Source organism: Heloderma suspectum, chromosome 15 (assembly GCF_057233095.1).
Source record: "Heloderma suspectum isolate Gila_16-S chromosome 15, 16-S_ref, whole genome shotgun sequence".
Taxonomy (NCBI): domain Eukaryota; kingdom Metazoa; phylum Chordata; class Lepidosauria; order Squamata; family Helodermatidae; genus Heloderma; species Heloderma suspectum.
Window position 1 is genome coordinate 18966561 of NC_139472.1, and position 15782 is coordinate 18982342.

General features: G+C 50.9%; 1 protein-coding gene across 3 annotated transcripts in view; it reads right to left on the reverse strand.

The window, feature by feature from the left end:
* LOC146335454 (solute carrier family 2, facilitated glucose transporter member 1) overlaps nucleotides 1-15782 on the reverse strand; it is a 40610-nt gene that overhangs the window by 3459 nt on the left and 21369 nt on the right. For 2 of the 3 annotated variants that reach the window (XM_084821804.1, XM_084821803.1), the window contains exons 2-9: nucleotides 13747-13842; nucleotides 7524-7684; nucleotides 6163-6403; nucleotides 5179-5341; nucleotides 3630-3817; nucleotides 3258-3362; nucleotides 2397-2498; nucleotides 1038-1241 (exon numbers count right to left, since the gene is read on the reverse strand). In XM_084821804.1, coding sequence (XP_084677930.1) covers nucleotides 1038-1241; nucleotides 2397-2498; nucleotides 3258-3362; nucleotides 3630-3817; nucleotides 5179-5341; nucleotides 6163-6403; nucleotides 7524-7684; nucleotides 13747-13842 — 1260 coding nt within the window. Of the gene's footprint in view, nucleotides 1-1037; nucleotides 1242-2396; nucleotides 2499-3257; nucleotides 3363-3629; nucleotides 3818-5178; nucleotides 5342-6162; nucleotides 6404-7523; nucleotides 7685-13746; nucleotides 13843-15595; nucleotides 15727-15782 lie in introns of all 3 variants that reach the window. The other variant, XM_084821802.1, reaches the window with a different exon arrangement.

Below are 15782 nucleotides of genomic sequence, written 5' to 3' on the forward strand. Positions count from 1 at the left end.
GGCAATGACACTAATTTCTTAGTCACCCTATCGTGTGATGTGACAGAAATAGACCACTGGGAATTATATATAAAGTCCAGAACTGGACCCCTAGGGATGCCACATGCACCACAACTTTACTCTGCTGTTATCTTCTATCGTGGATTGGAAATCAAAAGGTATTTAAAGGCAATTTAATAGAGGTGTACAAAATTGTGCCTGGTGTGGGGTATGTGGATAGGGAAACATTCCCTCTCTCATCATACTAGAACCCCAGTGGGGTCACATCCCATGAAGCTGATTGGTGGGAGATTCAGGACAGATCAAAGGAAGGACATCTTCACACAGCACACAGTTAAACTAAGGAATTCGCTCCCACAAGACGCAGTGATGGCCACGCATTTGGATGGCTTTAAAAAGGGGATAGGCAAACTCATGGAGGAGAAGGCTATCAATGGCTACTGGTCCTGATGGCTATGTGCTACCTCTAGTAGGAGAGACAGTATGCCTATGTACACCAGTTGCTAGGGAATATGGGTGGGAGGGTGCTGTTGCACCAGGTTCTGCCTGTGGGTTTCCTGTGTGCAGCTGGTTGGCCACTGTGTGATCAAAATGCTGGACTAGATGGACCCGTGGTCTGATCTAGCAGGGCTCTTCTTATGGTCAATTAACCTTTAAATGCTCCACAAAGAACTGAGCCGTTGCAAAGATTTTTAGCTGTGTGTTTTTCAAGCAGGAGAGCTGCTGCACAGAACTGAGGCATTTCACAAGCAGCCTGGCCTGCTTACTTCTGAGTAGACATGCCGGGGCTTGGTATTTGGGGTGCTATTCGAAAGTGCTGCTGAGTGATTCAGTCCTGCTTACTTCCACGTAGGCTTAAAATGGCAATAACGACCTATGGCCCAAACCATTTTCCCTTTGGGGAAAGGGAATGGGACACTTTCCCCTTTTGCAATTTGGCCCCCGGGCTGAAAAACCTTCCTCAACCTGGCCATAAACAAACAGGAAGTTGGTCTAGCACAAGTGAGACTTCACTCGGGGCCCTAGGAAAAACGTACCTCCACGTATTGGAAGCCCATCCCCACAATGAAGTTGGAAGTCCAGTTCATGAGCCCAGCAATGGCGATGGCAGCGGGACGAGGGCCTTGGCTGAACAGCTCCGCCACGATGAACCACGGAATGGGGCCCGGGCCGATCTCAAAGAATGCCACAAAGCCAAGGATGGCAATGATGCTGATGTAAGACATCCAGGGCAATTGTTCCTAGCATCGAAAGAAAACGGGCAAGAGCAATATTACAGTAAGAGAAAGAGACACACAGAATACACAAGCATCCATTCTCATGGCTACCAACATCCACACAACCTATGAGGCCGGTTAGCCCGAGAGAGAATAACTGACCTAATGTCATCCAGCCAGCTTTGTGGGGATTGGAACCCAGGGGTCCATGAACCCAATCCGACCCTCTGCCTGCTATACCCACATATAAGGAGTTGGGACTACAATCCTGTTGGCACTCACTATCTGAATTCACTATTAGAAGGAATGATGGTTTTAAAAGTATTGTTATTTTAATACACCTATTGGTTTTCAAAATGCTGTTACCTGCCTCTAGAGTAGTCTGAGATTGGATAAAGTTTCTTCATATAAGGCACAATCCTATGCATGTTTAGACTGACAAACCCTACAACTCCCAGCATGGCTGGCTGGGGCATGCTGGGAGTTGTAGGCCTTTTTTTCTGTCTAAACATGCATAGGATAGAATCATAGAATCATAGGGTGGGAAGGGGACTACAAGACCCTCAAGTCCAACCCCTTGCTCAATGCAGGAAGCCTGATTCCCAGGAGGCCTGATTCCATCCAAGTATTAACCAGGGCTGACCCTGCTTAGCTTCCGCAATCAGACGAGATCAGGCGCATCCAGCCCTTTGCTTGATGTCATAGAATCATAGGGTGGGAAGGGGCCTACAAGACCACTGAGTCCAACCCCCTGCTCAATGCAGAAAGCCTGATTCCCAGGCAGTCTCCCATCCAAGTACTAACCAGGGCTGACCCTGCTTTGCTTACGAGATCAGATGAGATCAGGCACATCCAGCCCTTTGCTCTTATGCGCCTTTGTTTATTAAAATGGTTTCTAACTGTGGTGCCTCTGACATTCCAGTACGTTCTAGCAGCTGTTTCCACTGCCTTCTGGAGCCAAGGCTGTCCCACCTGAAGCACAGTTGACTTTCAGTAGGTGGCCCTCTTACTTCAGCCAACTACTGTAATATGGCAGGTTTACTGAAAGGAAAGGCCTTTCCTAGGAGCCAGCCTAGGAAATTGCCCGGAATCCTCTACCCGCCAACAAGAGATCAAGGCGTCCTCCTCAATCCTCCTCTAGCCATTCCCTGAGGCGTTTCCTGACCAGCGGTTACTCACCAGAAGCACCAAGGCGATGGTCATGAGAACTGCGCAGCCCGCCATCCCAGCCAGGCCAACAAGGTGGAGAGTCCTTCGTCCAGCCCGCTCCACCACAAATAGCTGTCAGAGGGAGAAGACAAAGTAATGAACTCAGCAGAATGAAAGGAAGCAAAAGAGCCTAACATGGGGGTTCGCCCTGAGAACTAAGTTGAATGAAAAGGCTCGTGTGAGCCCACGCTATCCATCCACAGAAGAGTGATCTCCTTGGGCATGGCTGCGGGCAGGTCATCCTAATCACTCCTGATGCAGTGGAATTACTCAAGAGAAGGCACATCTAGAACAAACGCTCATGCAGAGATTCAGCAGGCAGGCTTCTCTGAGAACAGGGGGTTTTTCTCGGGCATAAGTGCCAAGCTGTAATGCTCATTTTTCAGTCAGGACTCGGCCACCTCATTCTGCTGCATGTGTAGCTCCTACCTGCATGCCTGTTTTTTCTCGGGCCTAGAATTCCACGCAAGCCTTAGCATCTTTCAGAAGCAGCGGAGGTACCTATCTGGGCTGGCTTCTCAGAGTTGGGTTTAAGGCACACCTCCACAATCCAGTACCCTCCCAGTACCCTCCAGATGGGAGTCTCAGTCCACCTAATCTGGAAAGCACCAAGTTTGGGAAGGCAGGATAAACCTCACATCCCCAGGGAAGCAAAACCTGAGCTTCTAACGTGCCATTACTGACATTCCGCTGACCCTCTGCTCATTTTGTTTGGCTTGGTGTAACCTGCCACACACATTATCATCAGAATCTCGGTGTAAGAATGAGCACCAGTATTAAAGGCGTAAGACATGGCCTTTGCCACCCCAAGAAAGCAAGACAGACACTCACCGAGACAACCGTGAAGGCCGTGTTTACAACCCCGGCCCCAATGGTAGCATAGACCGGCTTCTGCACCCCAGATTTTTCAAAGATGCTCGTTGAATAGTAGAAAACCTAGAGAAATTAAGGAAAACATGAACAGGGGAGCTGGGCCACAGGGCAAGGAAACTTCCGGGGCATTGCATTTTGGGAAGAATAAGATGGCAACCACAAGCTCGAGCCGGAGTCCGGCAGGTGTCATGGTTGGCAGTGGGCCCTGATAACTGCCTGAGTGTGCCAGGTAGTGGCATCGGTCCTGCCAGGCCCAGTTCCCAGGGCCATCCCCCTTCTTCAGAACTAGGGAAATGGTATGACAACAAGACAGCCATGCAAGCTGCTTACCGCGTTGATCCCGGAGAGCTGCTGGGAAAGCTGCAAGATCACGGCAACAAGGAGGGGCTGGCGGTACATGGATGAGCGGAAAAGCTCCAGGATGGTCACTTTCTTCTCCCGCATCATTTGCCGGCTCTCCTCCTTCATCTCCTGGAGGTCACTGCTGACATCAGTCATCCCCCGGAGCTTCTTTAGAACTGGAGAGAAAACAGGCATTGGGGAGGGGCCGGTCAGGCAACAGGAACTGAAACGTTTTTTAAATGTTCACTTTTAGAAAAAGACAAACAGATAAACAGATAAAGCCTGCCTAAAGTATAAGGCTGGGGGGTGGGGGGAGTACAAAGTGGTGCCTCGGATGATGGAGCCAGTGACCTGCAGACCACACACTGGGATAAGCTGCATATAGAAATTCAGATCTGCAGCTGAGCTACTAGTGGCCACAAATTCTAACAGGGGTGTGGAAACTCGTTCAGCCTGAGGGCCAAATTCCGTTTCGGAGATGCTTTTGGGGGCTGCATTCCGGGGGGGCAAAGGGTCCTCACCAAAATATCAAAACTACCAGTATGTTTTAGCTTAAAGCTTTTCCTGCCAGTAACGAAGCTTTAGGAGAGGCATTTCAACCTTTTTGAAAGGGGGGTGGAAAACCTGCACAAATGCCAGGAAATCACCAGGACCAGTGGTTGGGGGAAAGGGGGCGTGGGGAACCCCAAAGGGCCAGACTGGGATCCCAGGTGCGCTAGATTTGTGTCAGGAATGAATCTGAGCGTGTAGAGACGTGTGGCAGCTCAGATTCAGACTCAGAATGGGAACAGCAAGAGCAGAGGGGGGCGCCCTCCCTAGTGAGCCCAGACACGGCGAGACTTTCTTCCCAAGACCTTGATACGCAGATGGCCCAGCCTGAATGGCTCCCCCCTTCCTCCACCAGGAGAACTGAAGTTTTGGAGGAGGAGGGCGAGGGGCATGACCTGGGGGACACAAGGGTCCACTGCAGAGCGAAGCGGGAAAAGTGAGGGGCAGGGCTCAGACGCTCTGCCAGGTTGGCCACTCATGGAAGCCAACGTAGGAGGGAGCCATCCAAGAAGTTCTTGCCCAGACTGCTGGCAACATCTCTAACTTCCATTTCGTCTCCTCTATTGATAATCGTAGATGTGTGGACTAGCTGGTTCTATGCAGTCTGAGTCTTTCCTAGAATCTGCATTTGTAAGTTGACTAATCAAGCTGTGTTAGCCTGAAGCCTTGTTTCCTCGAGTGTGTTGATCGCGAAGGGAGGGGCCGAAGGAACGTGCCAATCCCCGAATTAAGGATTGCAGTCTGAGTCTGAACAAACAAAGCCTGCCGAGTCAGACCGCCGGCCCATCCAGCTCAGCTCTGACGCTCGTTCCCGACGGCAGGGTCTTTCCCCACCCTACTACTCAAGATCCCCAGACCTGGAGCTGCTGGGCATTGAGCCCAGAGACCTCCTGCGTGCAAAGCAGCTCCTTCATCACAGAGCCGCTCCTCTATCGCAGAGACGCCGGCACGCTGTGTGAGCAATGGAGACGCCCAGGCTGCAACTTACCGCTCTTGGCTTTGTTCTCCTCGTTGCGGTTGATGAGGAGGAAGCGGGGACTCTCCGGAGCACAGGGCAGGAGGACACACTGCACCAAGGCGGGGATGAAGATGAAGCCCAGCAGCAGCGGCCACAGGCTCTCGCTGCCCATGATCAAATCCATGCCGAACACCTGCGAAGAAGGGACGGCAAGCGGGGTTAAGCAGGGGAGTCCCAAGGCATCACAGCCACCCTGGGGCCATTCGTGCAGCGCACTGGTTCAGGCAGCATTTCCAAAACATCCCAGCGCTCAAGCCGGTTCCTGTTCTGAATTAAACTGGAAGGCATCACTTGGTTCAGTCAGGTGGAAGGCAGCCACCTGGGCTGAAGGTCTCCCTACGTTTTTGCGCATGGGAACTATCAACCTCAAAACAATCTAGGCTTCCATAACGAGGGCAGAAGTTCGGAAACTGCCACATCGGCACACGCCAACATGGGAACACCTGTTCCGGCAGGGTTGGGGAACCTCCGGCCCGTGGACCAAATCCGGCCTGCAAGCATCCCTGCTTCCTTATCTCCCATCAGCGATAGGAGATCATCGACTTCCCCTCCTCCCTCCCACGATGCAATGTAGCAGGCTTCCTAAAACTCATGCCCTCCAGATGTCTCGAGCTACAACTCCCAGACCTGTGGGAGTTGTGTCTAACACATCCGGAAGACACCGAGTTGGGGAAGGCTGCAATGAGACGTGAAAAAAACCCTTTGGTGCCACTGGAGTCATTTAAAAAGCCTCCTTGCGATGGGAGAGGGGAGTGAGTATGTGTGTGACTTGGGCAATAACACTGGAGCCTCAGGCCAGCAGTGGGGTGGCCCCACCCATTTTGGGGCACGGCCCCGCCCCCTGCTGGCACGTGGCCCCCGACATGGCTGCTCAGAACCAAAAGGTTCCCCACCCCTGTTACAGGTACATTGTTTCCTAGCCCCAGCAGAGGGAGCCACTGAGACCCAACTCACCTGCGCTATGAGGATGCCCACGACAACGCCAAGCTGATGAAGTGTCCCCAGAGCCCCCCGAAGGGCCGTGGGGGACACTTCGCCCACATACATGGGCACGAACCCCGTGGTGAGGCCAGAATACACCCCAATGACAAAGCGGCCCAGGATCAGCATCTCAAAGGAGCCGGCCATCTTCGAGAAACCCATGAGCACGGAGGCGAGGAAGACGAGGATGTTGGACAGCAGCATGGAGTTCCGCCTGGCAAGAAAAGGGCCAGAGCTCAGCAGGGGTGCTTCACGTGTGGGTCAGGATTAGCAGGAAAGGAATGGTTCCTTTCCCTTAAAGCAGAGTGGTAGAACTCCAACCAGTTATCAAATACTGTGATATTTGTTTTGCCGGTATAGAAGCATCATTAGGAATGTTTTTGAGACGGTGGCTGAGAAGCTGGATCCTAGCTTACTCAGAGGCTTAGTGAGGGCAGCAGGCCAGGGACTACTTTAACTTCTCAGAAGTCCTATGCCTGCAGCCTAACACAGTACAGCAGATCTAACCCCTGGAAGAGGTCGGGGAGGACAAAATTATAAACGTGTGACTCTCCACGTTTGGACCTCTCCAATCAGATGCTGCTGATTGGACAGCGGGATAGTGGTGGCTGAGTCCTGCACAGCACCTGCAGAGGAGGAGCAGCCCCCCTCATGATGAGAACTTGGGATTTCAGCAGCAGTGTCCCAGCTGGTCCACAACCATTCTTAACTTCCCCCGATTTTATCAATAACTCCTGACATATTTATTCCAGGTGCAGCCCCCAGGAGCAGCTATGATCGCAGCCCCCATTTTTATTTTCCTCAAATGCAATGTACCTGACATTCCAGTTGCAGTGCATTGTGGGTAACCCGAAACATGGCTGCTGCTAAAAAAAAAAAAAAAGCAGCACAGCTGCCCATTTACTTATTTTTTTGTGGCAGTCGCCATGTTTCTTTCTTTCTTTTTTTTTACCAACAATGTGGCAGAACTGGAATGTCCGATATATTGCCTTTGGGGAAAATAAAGATGGCGGCAGAAAGGGGGGCTGAGCGGGGTTGTCAGGCAGCAGTTAGCTTCTGGATCACTGTTACCAGCAGCACAGCCCCTGGCGTTTGCCTGAGCACGCCTCTGGATGGTGCTGGGCCGGCTAAAGAAATAAATAGATGATGGATGGATGGATGACGGACGGACGATAAATCTGTCTGCCTGTCTGTCTGTCTGTTTAAATATATATATATTTGTCTGATTTTGTGTTTTTGTTGGGTAGTGGGAGGAGAACATGTAGAATTGAGGGCATATTCCAGGCACAGATGGGAGACATGCAACGGAGCCGCACAAAAAGTTCTGTATTCACCGTCCAAACCGGTTGACGAACAGCCCGACCGAGAACGATCCGATCATCCCACCGACTGAGAAGATGGACACGGAAAAGGACCACAGCATGGTGAGCGTGCCGGGGCTGATGTACTCTTCATAGCGGTTGTACCATGTTTCATTGTAAAAGTCTTCTATCACCTGCAGAGCGACAGCAGGAAGGAACCCATTGAAATCATAGAATCATAGAATAGGAGGGTTGGAAGGGGCCTACAAGGCCATCAAGTCCAACCCCCTGCTCAATGCAGGAATCAATGAGTCCATAAGGCCCCTGTCCCCCACCTGGTGCCCTCCAGAGGTGTGGGACTAAAACTCCCAGCATCCCCTGGGCAGCTATGGGGACCGTCATAAGGTATCCACTCTTATCTACTTAAGGGACGTCTGGCCCGCTCTCCAGCTGCTGAAAGGTTAAAACGCAAATCACCAATCAATCACATCACAGCAACTCATCAACTTTAGGGGAATTTATTCAGGGCTTTAGGGGGGACAGAGAAGTGTTATGTTGGGGGAGGGGGAGGTGTTCATAAGAGGTTCCATACTTTGGACCATACTCTGGGACCAGTCCCCCACGCACAGATCTCAGCTGCTACTTTCCATTTGCAAGCAAGCAAAATCTCCGCCCTTTGCCTGTGTCTCACCTCAGTCTGCAGCCCTTGCAGGATTCACAATATGGCCCAACCATTAAAAGTTAGATGCGCCGACCAGGGCCATTACTCGTTCCACCCAAATCCTTTCCAGTTTGACCACAGTCCCTGGGCTCTGACGTCCCCGTCCCCAGCCTAGCACTCACTGACTGCAACCTAGCCGCTGTTCCATTTGGCACAACAACCAAAACTGATGGGAGGGGCCGTAGCTCAGTGGGAATGCACCGGCTTTGCATGCAGAAGGTCCCGGGTTCAATCCCAGAATCTCCAGGAAGGGCTGAGAAAGACCCCCTCTGTAAGACCCTGGCTCTGTGAGCCAGTCAGTGAAGACAAAATCAAGCTACATGGACCAAGCTACATGGACTGACTCAGTAGACGGACGGTTCCTACGTTCCTATTTAAACCAGCCCTTTATTCACAATCAAGAGGACTAGAATCTTACTTTATTTTTTAAAGGAGAAGGGCCATGGCTCAGAGGCAGAGCGCTTGGTTTGTATGCAAAAGGTCCCGGATCCCATCCTCACCATCTCCAGGTAAGGCAGGGAAAAAGATCCCCAGTCTGAAACCCCAGGGAGTGGCTGCCGGTCAGTTTAGACAATCCTGAGCAGGATGAGCCCAGGGTCGCCTTACGGGTAGAATGCTCCTAACTGGCCCAACCGGATGTGTCACTGGGCAAGAGACCGCTTGGTTCTTCAAGCAGGTGGCATGCTTCCTCCGCTAGGTGGTGGCAGTCACCAGACTGGCGCCAGGCCAACCAGGCTACGTTGACCTAGGAGGAAGTGGCGATGGAGATCTTTCCCCGTCACCTGTTCCTGATAAAGGCCAGCCACTTCCTGGAGGCGCGCTTTCTTGCTGAGTCACGGCAGCCTTGCAGAAATGGAAGAAAAAGCCACGTGGGCGTGAAGCGCCCAGCCGGTCTTCCCGCAGGCGGCTGCAGCTGCATTCTTGATTTCTTCAGAGAAGAGGGCAAGTGCTATTGTTGCAGGCCAGCCTGTCCGTTCTGGAGGGAACGGGCGCCTGGCGGTTTTTGTTTCGACTGGGTGGTTTCCTGTGTGCTTTTCAGTACTTTTTAAAATACTTTTGTGTTAATATATTAAAGCAGGAATAATTCACGAGCTGTGACCTGCAGCTCACGCTGCATGTTCAGAATAAGCAATAGATTCTTTCGCTTCAGCCTTGCCCAGGGGACGTCCAACTCCGACGGTTTTGTACAACTCTGTCATGTTTGATGGTGTTTTCTTTTAAAGAGGCGGGGGCCCATCAAGCACACGGTCATGCACCCTTCCCCAACCGGGTGCCTTCGATACGTGTGGGTCTACAACTCCCATCATCCTCAGCCAGCATTGTTGCTGGTATAACAGAACCACACACAACCCTGCCATCTGCCGCTCCATCAGGTAGTGCTAACTCCAGGTCTTGGAGGACCCTTGGGCAAGACACCTTCAGTGGGCCCCTCCCTCAGCGAGTCTCCCTTCTCGCCGCCATTGTGTCCGGCTGCTCTCGCTCCTTATCCTCTTGCTCATCACGGCTTCTGCGCGGTTGGTTGACAGGCAGAGAGCCAGTGAGCAAGGAGGCTGTGGCATCTCCTCCTCCTCCTCCTCACCACCACCAACACCACTGTTGTCTGGGCCAGAGCGAGAGGCAGGTGAACAAGCAGGTTGCAGTGGTGAAGAGGAGGAGCGGCTCCAGCGGGCTCTTGTCAGGGGGCCCCTGCTGGGGCGTGGGCCCTTGGCACGCGCCTGGCCATGCCTACCCTTCACACCGCCCCTGATTGTTACCACTTGCTTGCTTTGCAGCCAGAGAGCCAGTGAACAAGGGGCCGTGGCGTCTCCTGCTCCTTCTCACCACCACCACCGTTGTCTGGGCCAGAGCGAGAGGCAGGAGAACAAGCAGGGCGCCAGGGTGAATAGGAGGAGCGACTCCAGGGGGCTCTTGTCAGGGGGCCCCTGCTGGGGTGTGAGCCCTTGGCATGTGCCGGACCATGCCGATCCTTGACGCCATCCCTGACATCAGGCTGAGGTGAGGGAGAGAAGCAAAGCCGAGCCAGCCCATTGGCCTGGCTGAGAGATCAGCAACGTTTAGCCCTTCCTCTCCATGAAATGTTTGCCATCCCAGCTGATCTTTAGAAAGATTTGTTTTTCTCCTCTTCCTTCCTTCCCCATCCCCATCCCCATCCCTCATGTGTCATGTCTTTAGATGTTAAGCCTGAGGACAGGGACTGACTTAATTCTGATCTTTGGAAGCCACACTTTTTTGGGGGTGTGCGTGAGTGAAAAGTGGAGTAAAAATCCTACAAGTAAACAAACAAACCCAGGTGATGGATACAATTAGGCCCAATGGAGCCATATGCTGTGGGGCTGACCATTCTGCAGAAACCCTGCATGTAGAGCTTATACGCACATACATCACCAGTCCTACCCCCACACGTTCCCCCCAAAAAATGTCCTCAGAACATCCCAGTACTGAACGCTTGATTTGTTTTATTGATATGCCCCACCCCAGGGAAATTCGTACTGGTTAAAACAGCGTTTCCAAAACATCTGGTCTTTTATTTAGTTGTTTGTTTCATTTCTATACCGCCCAACAACCCAAGCTCTCTAGGCGGTTCACAGAAATTGGGGGGCCCTGGCAAATGCTCCAGGGCCCCTGGCTCCAGAAGATGGAATGCTGGGGCATTTGCCAGGGTCCCAAGTCCAGCCAAGGGCCTACCACCCTAACAGTGCTTCTATTTCCACTTTGCATAGTGTCAAAGAAGATCAGATGCAGCCAAAAAGAATTCTCAATATGCATGTTCTGCTTCTTCCAGGTTAGGGAGCCTGAGGAAGCCATGCCCAATGCGCTCCCAAATCCTAGAAGACCTTTGCTCCATCTAGCCTAGTGCAGAGCACAGTTCTATACCTGTCTACTCAGCAATGAATCCCATTCACTTCGCACGTAATTAACCCAAGATTTATCGACATTACATGCAAACCGGGTCCCAGGTCGATGGGTATAGGACTGCAGCCTCAGTCCCCACCAACTTGCAGCTGATCTCTTGCAAAGGTTGCCTTCCTTGGCAAACTTGCAGAAGAGGACTTTATGCTACGACTCCCTGGGAAGTTGTAGCCTGGCATGTGTGTGGCTTGGGGGCAACATAAAGACAAGGAACAAGAGATTTAGCTTTGGTATTTGAAAATAATTCCTAAGTCTGGGTGAATACCAATGACCATTCACCAAGAGGTAACTTCCCACAGGGTGCATCTTTATGAGGACATACCTGTCAATGGCAAAAGGAGCTGTGGGCAAGAGGTTTTAGCTTTGGGGATACTGAGTATCTAACTCAGTATTGTCCCGACTGAGTGGCAGGAGCACAGCCGGGTTCTTTCCCAGCCCTACCTGGAGATGCCGGACTTTTGGCCTGCAAAGGAGGTGCCTTTACATGCCAGAAGGCAACATGGGCCTCACTTCCAAAGAAAGCCAAGTCCATAGCATGATGTTTTCCAACTCAGAAAGCTATTTAAGATGTTACAGTGAGAGATTATTGCATCCTCTTAATTAGCAGTGGGGGGGAGGAATATCTTTTCAGCTCAAATTAATATCTTAAGCACCAAGCGCACAGATTAGAGTGCTTAAAGGAGGCTTTTAAGGGCATTTCTGAGCAATAGGTAGGGCAGATCCATATTTACTAGAGGCTTGCAACTAAACGCTGGCTGATTATTGCTGGCAAAAAGCAAATTTCAGTCTTCCTAACCTTTGCAGCTCCAGGCCATCTGCAAAGTACAATCATTATTAACTGGGGTGGGCAAGTGAGCTCTAGAGTCCTTTTGTTTAGGACTGTATTGTTTGGGAATGATTGGCAGGAGGAGGAGGAATTATTTTGCCTATTAGAAATGGCTTGCAATAAGATCAACAGCCCATCTAGTTCAGTAGCTTGTTTCCAACATGTGCTAACTGAATGCTTCCAGAAAGTCCACCAAGGAGGGCCTGAGGGCAGCAGCTGTCCTATTATTTGTCCTCCCCCCACCCCGCAAAGATCTGTTATTCGGAAGTATACAGACTCCTGAAGGCTGTATTTAGATATCATGGCTAACGCAACCCAGCTTCCAAGCCACATTTTCATACCTTAAGGCAGCAAGCTCCATGCATTAATTCCGTTTTGTGTCAAGAAGGACTTTCTTTTATCCATCCTGAATCTCCTGCCAATCTGTTTCACTGGTTGACTCCTGAGCTGCATGCAGCGTTATGGCAGGAGGAGAAAAATCATCTCTCTAACTAACAACCTTCTCCACCCATGCATCATTTCATAATTATCCATCACAGCCTTTCCCCAAACTGGTACCTTACAGATGCTTTGGACTTCAACTTCCATGAGCCCCAGCCAGCATGGCCAATCATCAGGAATGTAGGCTGTAATCCAAAACATCTGGAGGATGCCAGACTGGGGGCGGCTGCTCTATGATGTCCCCCCTTAGTTTTAAACGAAAATGCTTTTTAGCCCTTGCTTGCAGGGAAGGTGCGCAACTCCCCGATCGTTTTCGTTGCCCCTTTGGGCCCCTTTTCCAACCCTACAATATCCTGAAATGGGGGATGATCCAGTCCAAGGCTCGCAATCACTCAAGTTAAACCACACGCTTAACTTCCGCTCCAAAATCCATCTCTGGGGGTTCGAGTATTACCCAAACAGGACTGGCATTGATGCAGCCACTGCCCCAGAGTTCTCAGCACAGAGAAAACTAATTCTCCTGGGAACCAGCTTAACAAATCCCATTACAGCCGGCAGTAAGCTGGCTAACCAGATGTGCTATTTCGGTGGAGAGAGGAGGAGAAGAGTGGGGGAAGGGAGCACTCATTCCCATCCTGGCCGCAACATTTAAAGAACACTGCTTTTGTGCTTTTAAAAGAATGTGTTCGTATACCAACTTTGCACAGTCAAATCCTGCAAAACTGACTAGGCATGGAAGCCCATCTGGCCTCAAACTAAAAAAAACACCAACTTCTGAAAAGTTGGGTCGCTTGGAGGCAATCCTTACTCACCACAGGTGACCAACCAAGTGGCTATGGGCAAGGATATACAATGCGTGGTGGATGAAGATAGCAGGGTGGGAAGACACGACATCTATTCAGATAACATATCCAAGAGAACGAACATGCATGGCGGGGCGGGGCGGGGCATGGGATCATAGGGGCAGCCCTGCCCCCAATCTATGCACAACCAGTTGAATGCCTTTGGTCTGGTCCAGAAGGGTTACTCACTCCGGAGCAGAAATGTTCCTTGCGGGTTTTTCCAGGTTGCCATCTAATCAAGGACAAAGAGACCTGGGGGCTCCAAAACTCATCAGAAGGTCTAGATGCCTCCAGGGTGAGGGGCGGTCCCCCTACTTGAGTGTGCACCTTCTGTGCAATGCCGATCAGCTTGTGAGATGAGCAGGAGGGGATAGGGTGTGTAAAAGAACTGTCTTCAGGGCCCCCCACACGACTGGCACCGGGGCCACACAGGCCAGGTGTCAGAAAGACGTGTGACCTTGCTTGGGTAGCTTTCATGCACTGGACAAATGGGCCTTCTTTCGCTTTCGCACTCACCTTCTGCGGGGCATTGATGACTCCAGTGTTGTAGCCAAACTGCAAGGATCCCAAGACTGCTCCTCCGACCGCCAGCATCAGCGGAGCTGTCATCTTCTGCAAAGGCAGGAGTGGGCGGGGGGGAGGGGAGGGGAGGAGGAGGAAGACAGGAGAAAACAGACCAGAGTTCAAATCAGCTGGGAACATCTGAACAGAGGACACATGCACACCGTGGCAAAGTTACGCATTCTTACGCTGCTACGCTGTTACGCTGCTACGCTGCAGTGTAGATGCACTTCAGACAACCCCTTTGAGCAATGTTGAGTTAACCGCAGTGCGCCCGCAAACCGGTCCAGGAAGCCATGCTTCTGTATCATCCTCCCAAGCATCTGTATCCTCCAGGATTTCAGACTAGACTCTATCCTGGCCCTACCTGGAGATGTCAGGGATTGAATCTGGGGCTTCTGTGGGCAAATCACAGGCCTTGCCCCTGCGCTAGGAGCCTTCCCTTAAAAAGAAAGTAAGATTCCAGTTCTCATGGTTCTGCATAAAGGGCAAAGCACGTGCTCTACCACTGTGGAGTGAACTAACAATTGCAAACTGGGAAGCACACCAGGGTTTTCTCTTGCTTTAATTGCAGGCGTGGACCTCCCAGTTGGCATCACAGCCAACTATTATGCCTGTGTGGTTCCTGCAGATGGACATGCGGATCTGGATCATGGCGATCTGGATTCAGAAGTCCCACCTCCATCAACGACTCTGCCGCAGTCTGATTGGGTGGCTTCGGGCTTTGCTGTTTGGCTATAGCAAAAGGCACTGAAATTTGAAAATTGGAAGGTGCATGGTTCTTGCCATTCTAGCCAGTCACGTGTAATAAATGACCAAGATCAACTTCTCCAGGACATGCAGCAAATCATCATCTGATGTTTTTAATGTAAATCTGTGTCCTCTTTTTTGGTGAGACATAACCCTACAGGTTACCCCTCCATCTGAGGTGCAGTGGGTGGTTACCCAAGACAAGGCCTTCTCGGTGGTGGCATCTCTAGGGAGGTTTGCCTTGCCTCCTCACTGCTGACCTACATCATACTGACCTTAAGCCAATTCTCTTTCCAAAGGGTTTTCTGGAGCCTAGAAAAACCGCGAAATCCATATCATTACTGCTGCTGGCTATTTTTCCAGCTCTCTGCTACTTTTTGTTGGCTGATTTTGTATTCAAAATTGTATCTTTTTTTATTGTTAATAAAAACATTTTTTTTATTGGCTTTGCTGTGATTTTACTACTTTATCATTAGCGGCCCTGTGTGAGTTCTACAGGACGGAGAAGGGGGGGCAGATTTTCTTTTCAAATGAATTCATTAAAAACTGTTTGCCTGGGACATCAGTTCCAAAGGAGATAGGAAGAAAACAAGCCCCTATTGTTATTCATGGCTAACAAAGCCAAAATGGTCACCAATTTACCGAGCAAGCTGAAGTTCAACATCCTCAGCTTTTTGGCAGAGCCCTTTTAAAACCCCTTTTCTGCCTAAGCCGAAGTACAGAAGTGACAATCGGGGACTTGTTTGGGCCGCAGGTCAAGGAGGGCCGCTGAGTTTGGATGCCTGCCTGATCGTTCACGGAAAAAAGGTCTCCTGGCAGCTCCACCTCGGGCAAGCGAAATGGGGATCCGATTTTTGCAGGCCAACCTAAGCTGCTTTGGAACGTTCTCATGACACTCAAAGCCCCTTTCTCCCAACTGTGTCACACTCGTGCTTTGCTTCAGGAGTAGGAAGCCGCAGCCCCGGGTCAGCGAATCCCAGATAGTATCTCTTGATTTAAGGGGAGAGAGATTCCAGGAACATCAGGACATGTGAATCAGATTTAAGCTCTTAACTGTTGTTGCCGCGAGGTGATGTATCCAGCAATTCTCATTCTCTCTCTCACATGCACGCACGCACGCACACCAAGTCTGTAGCTCGAGATCTGATGGTCCAGGGAAATACGGGGGATTTTCCCTAGAAAGGCCTGATACCAAAAAAAATAGGAATACTTGTGAGCAGAGAGAAGATGCCCTCTTATGA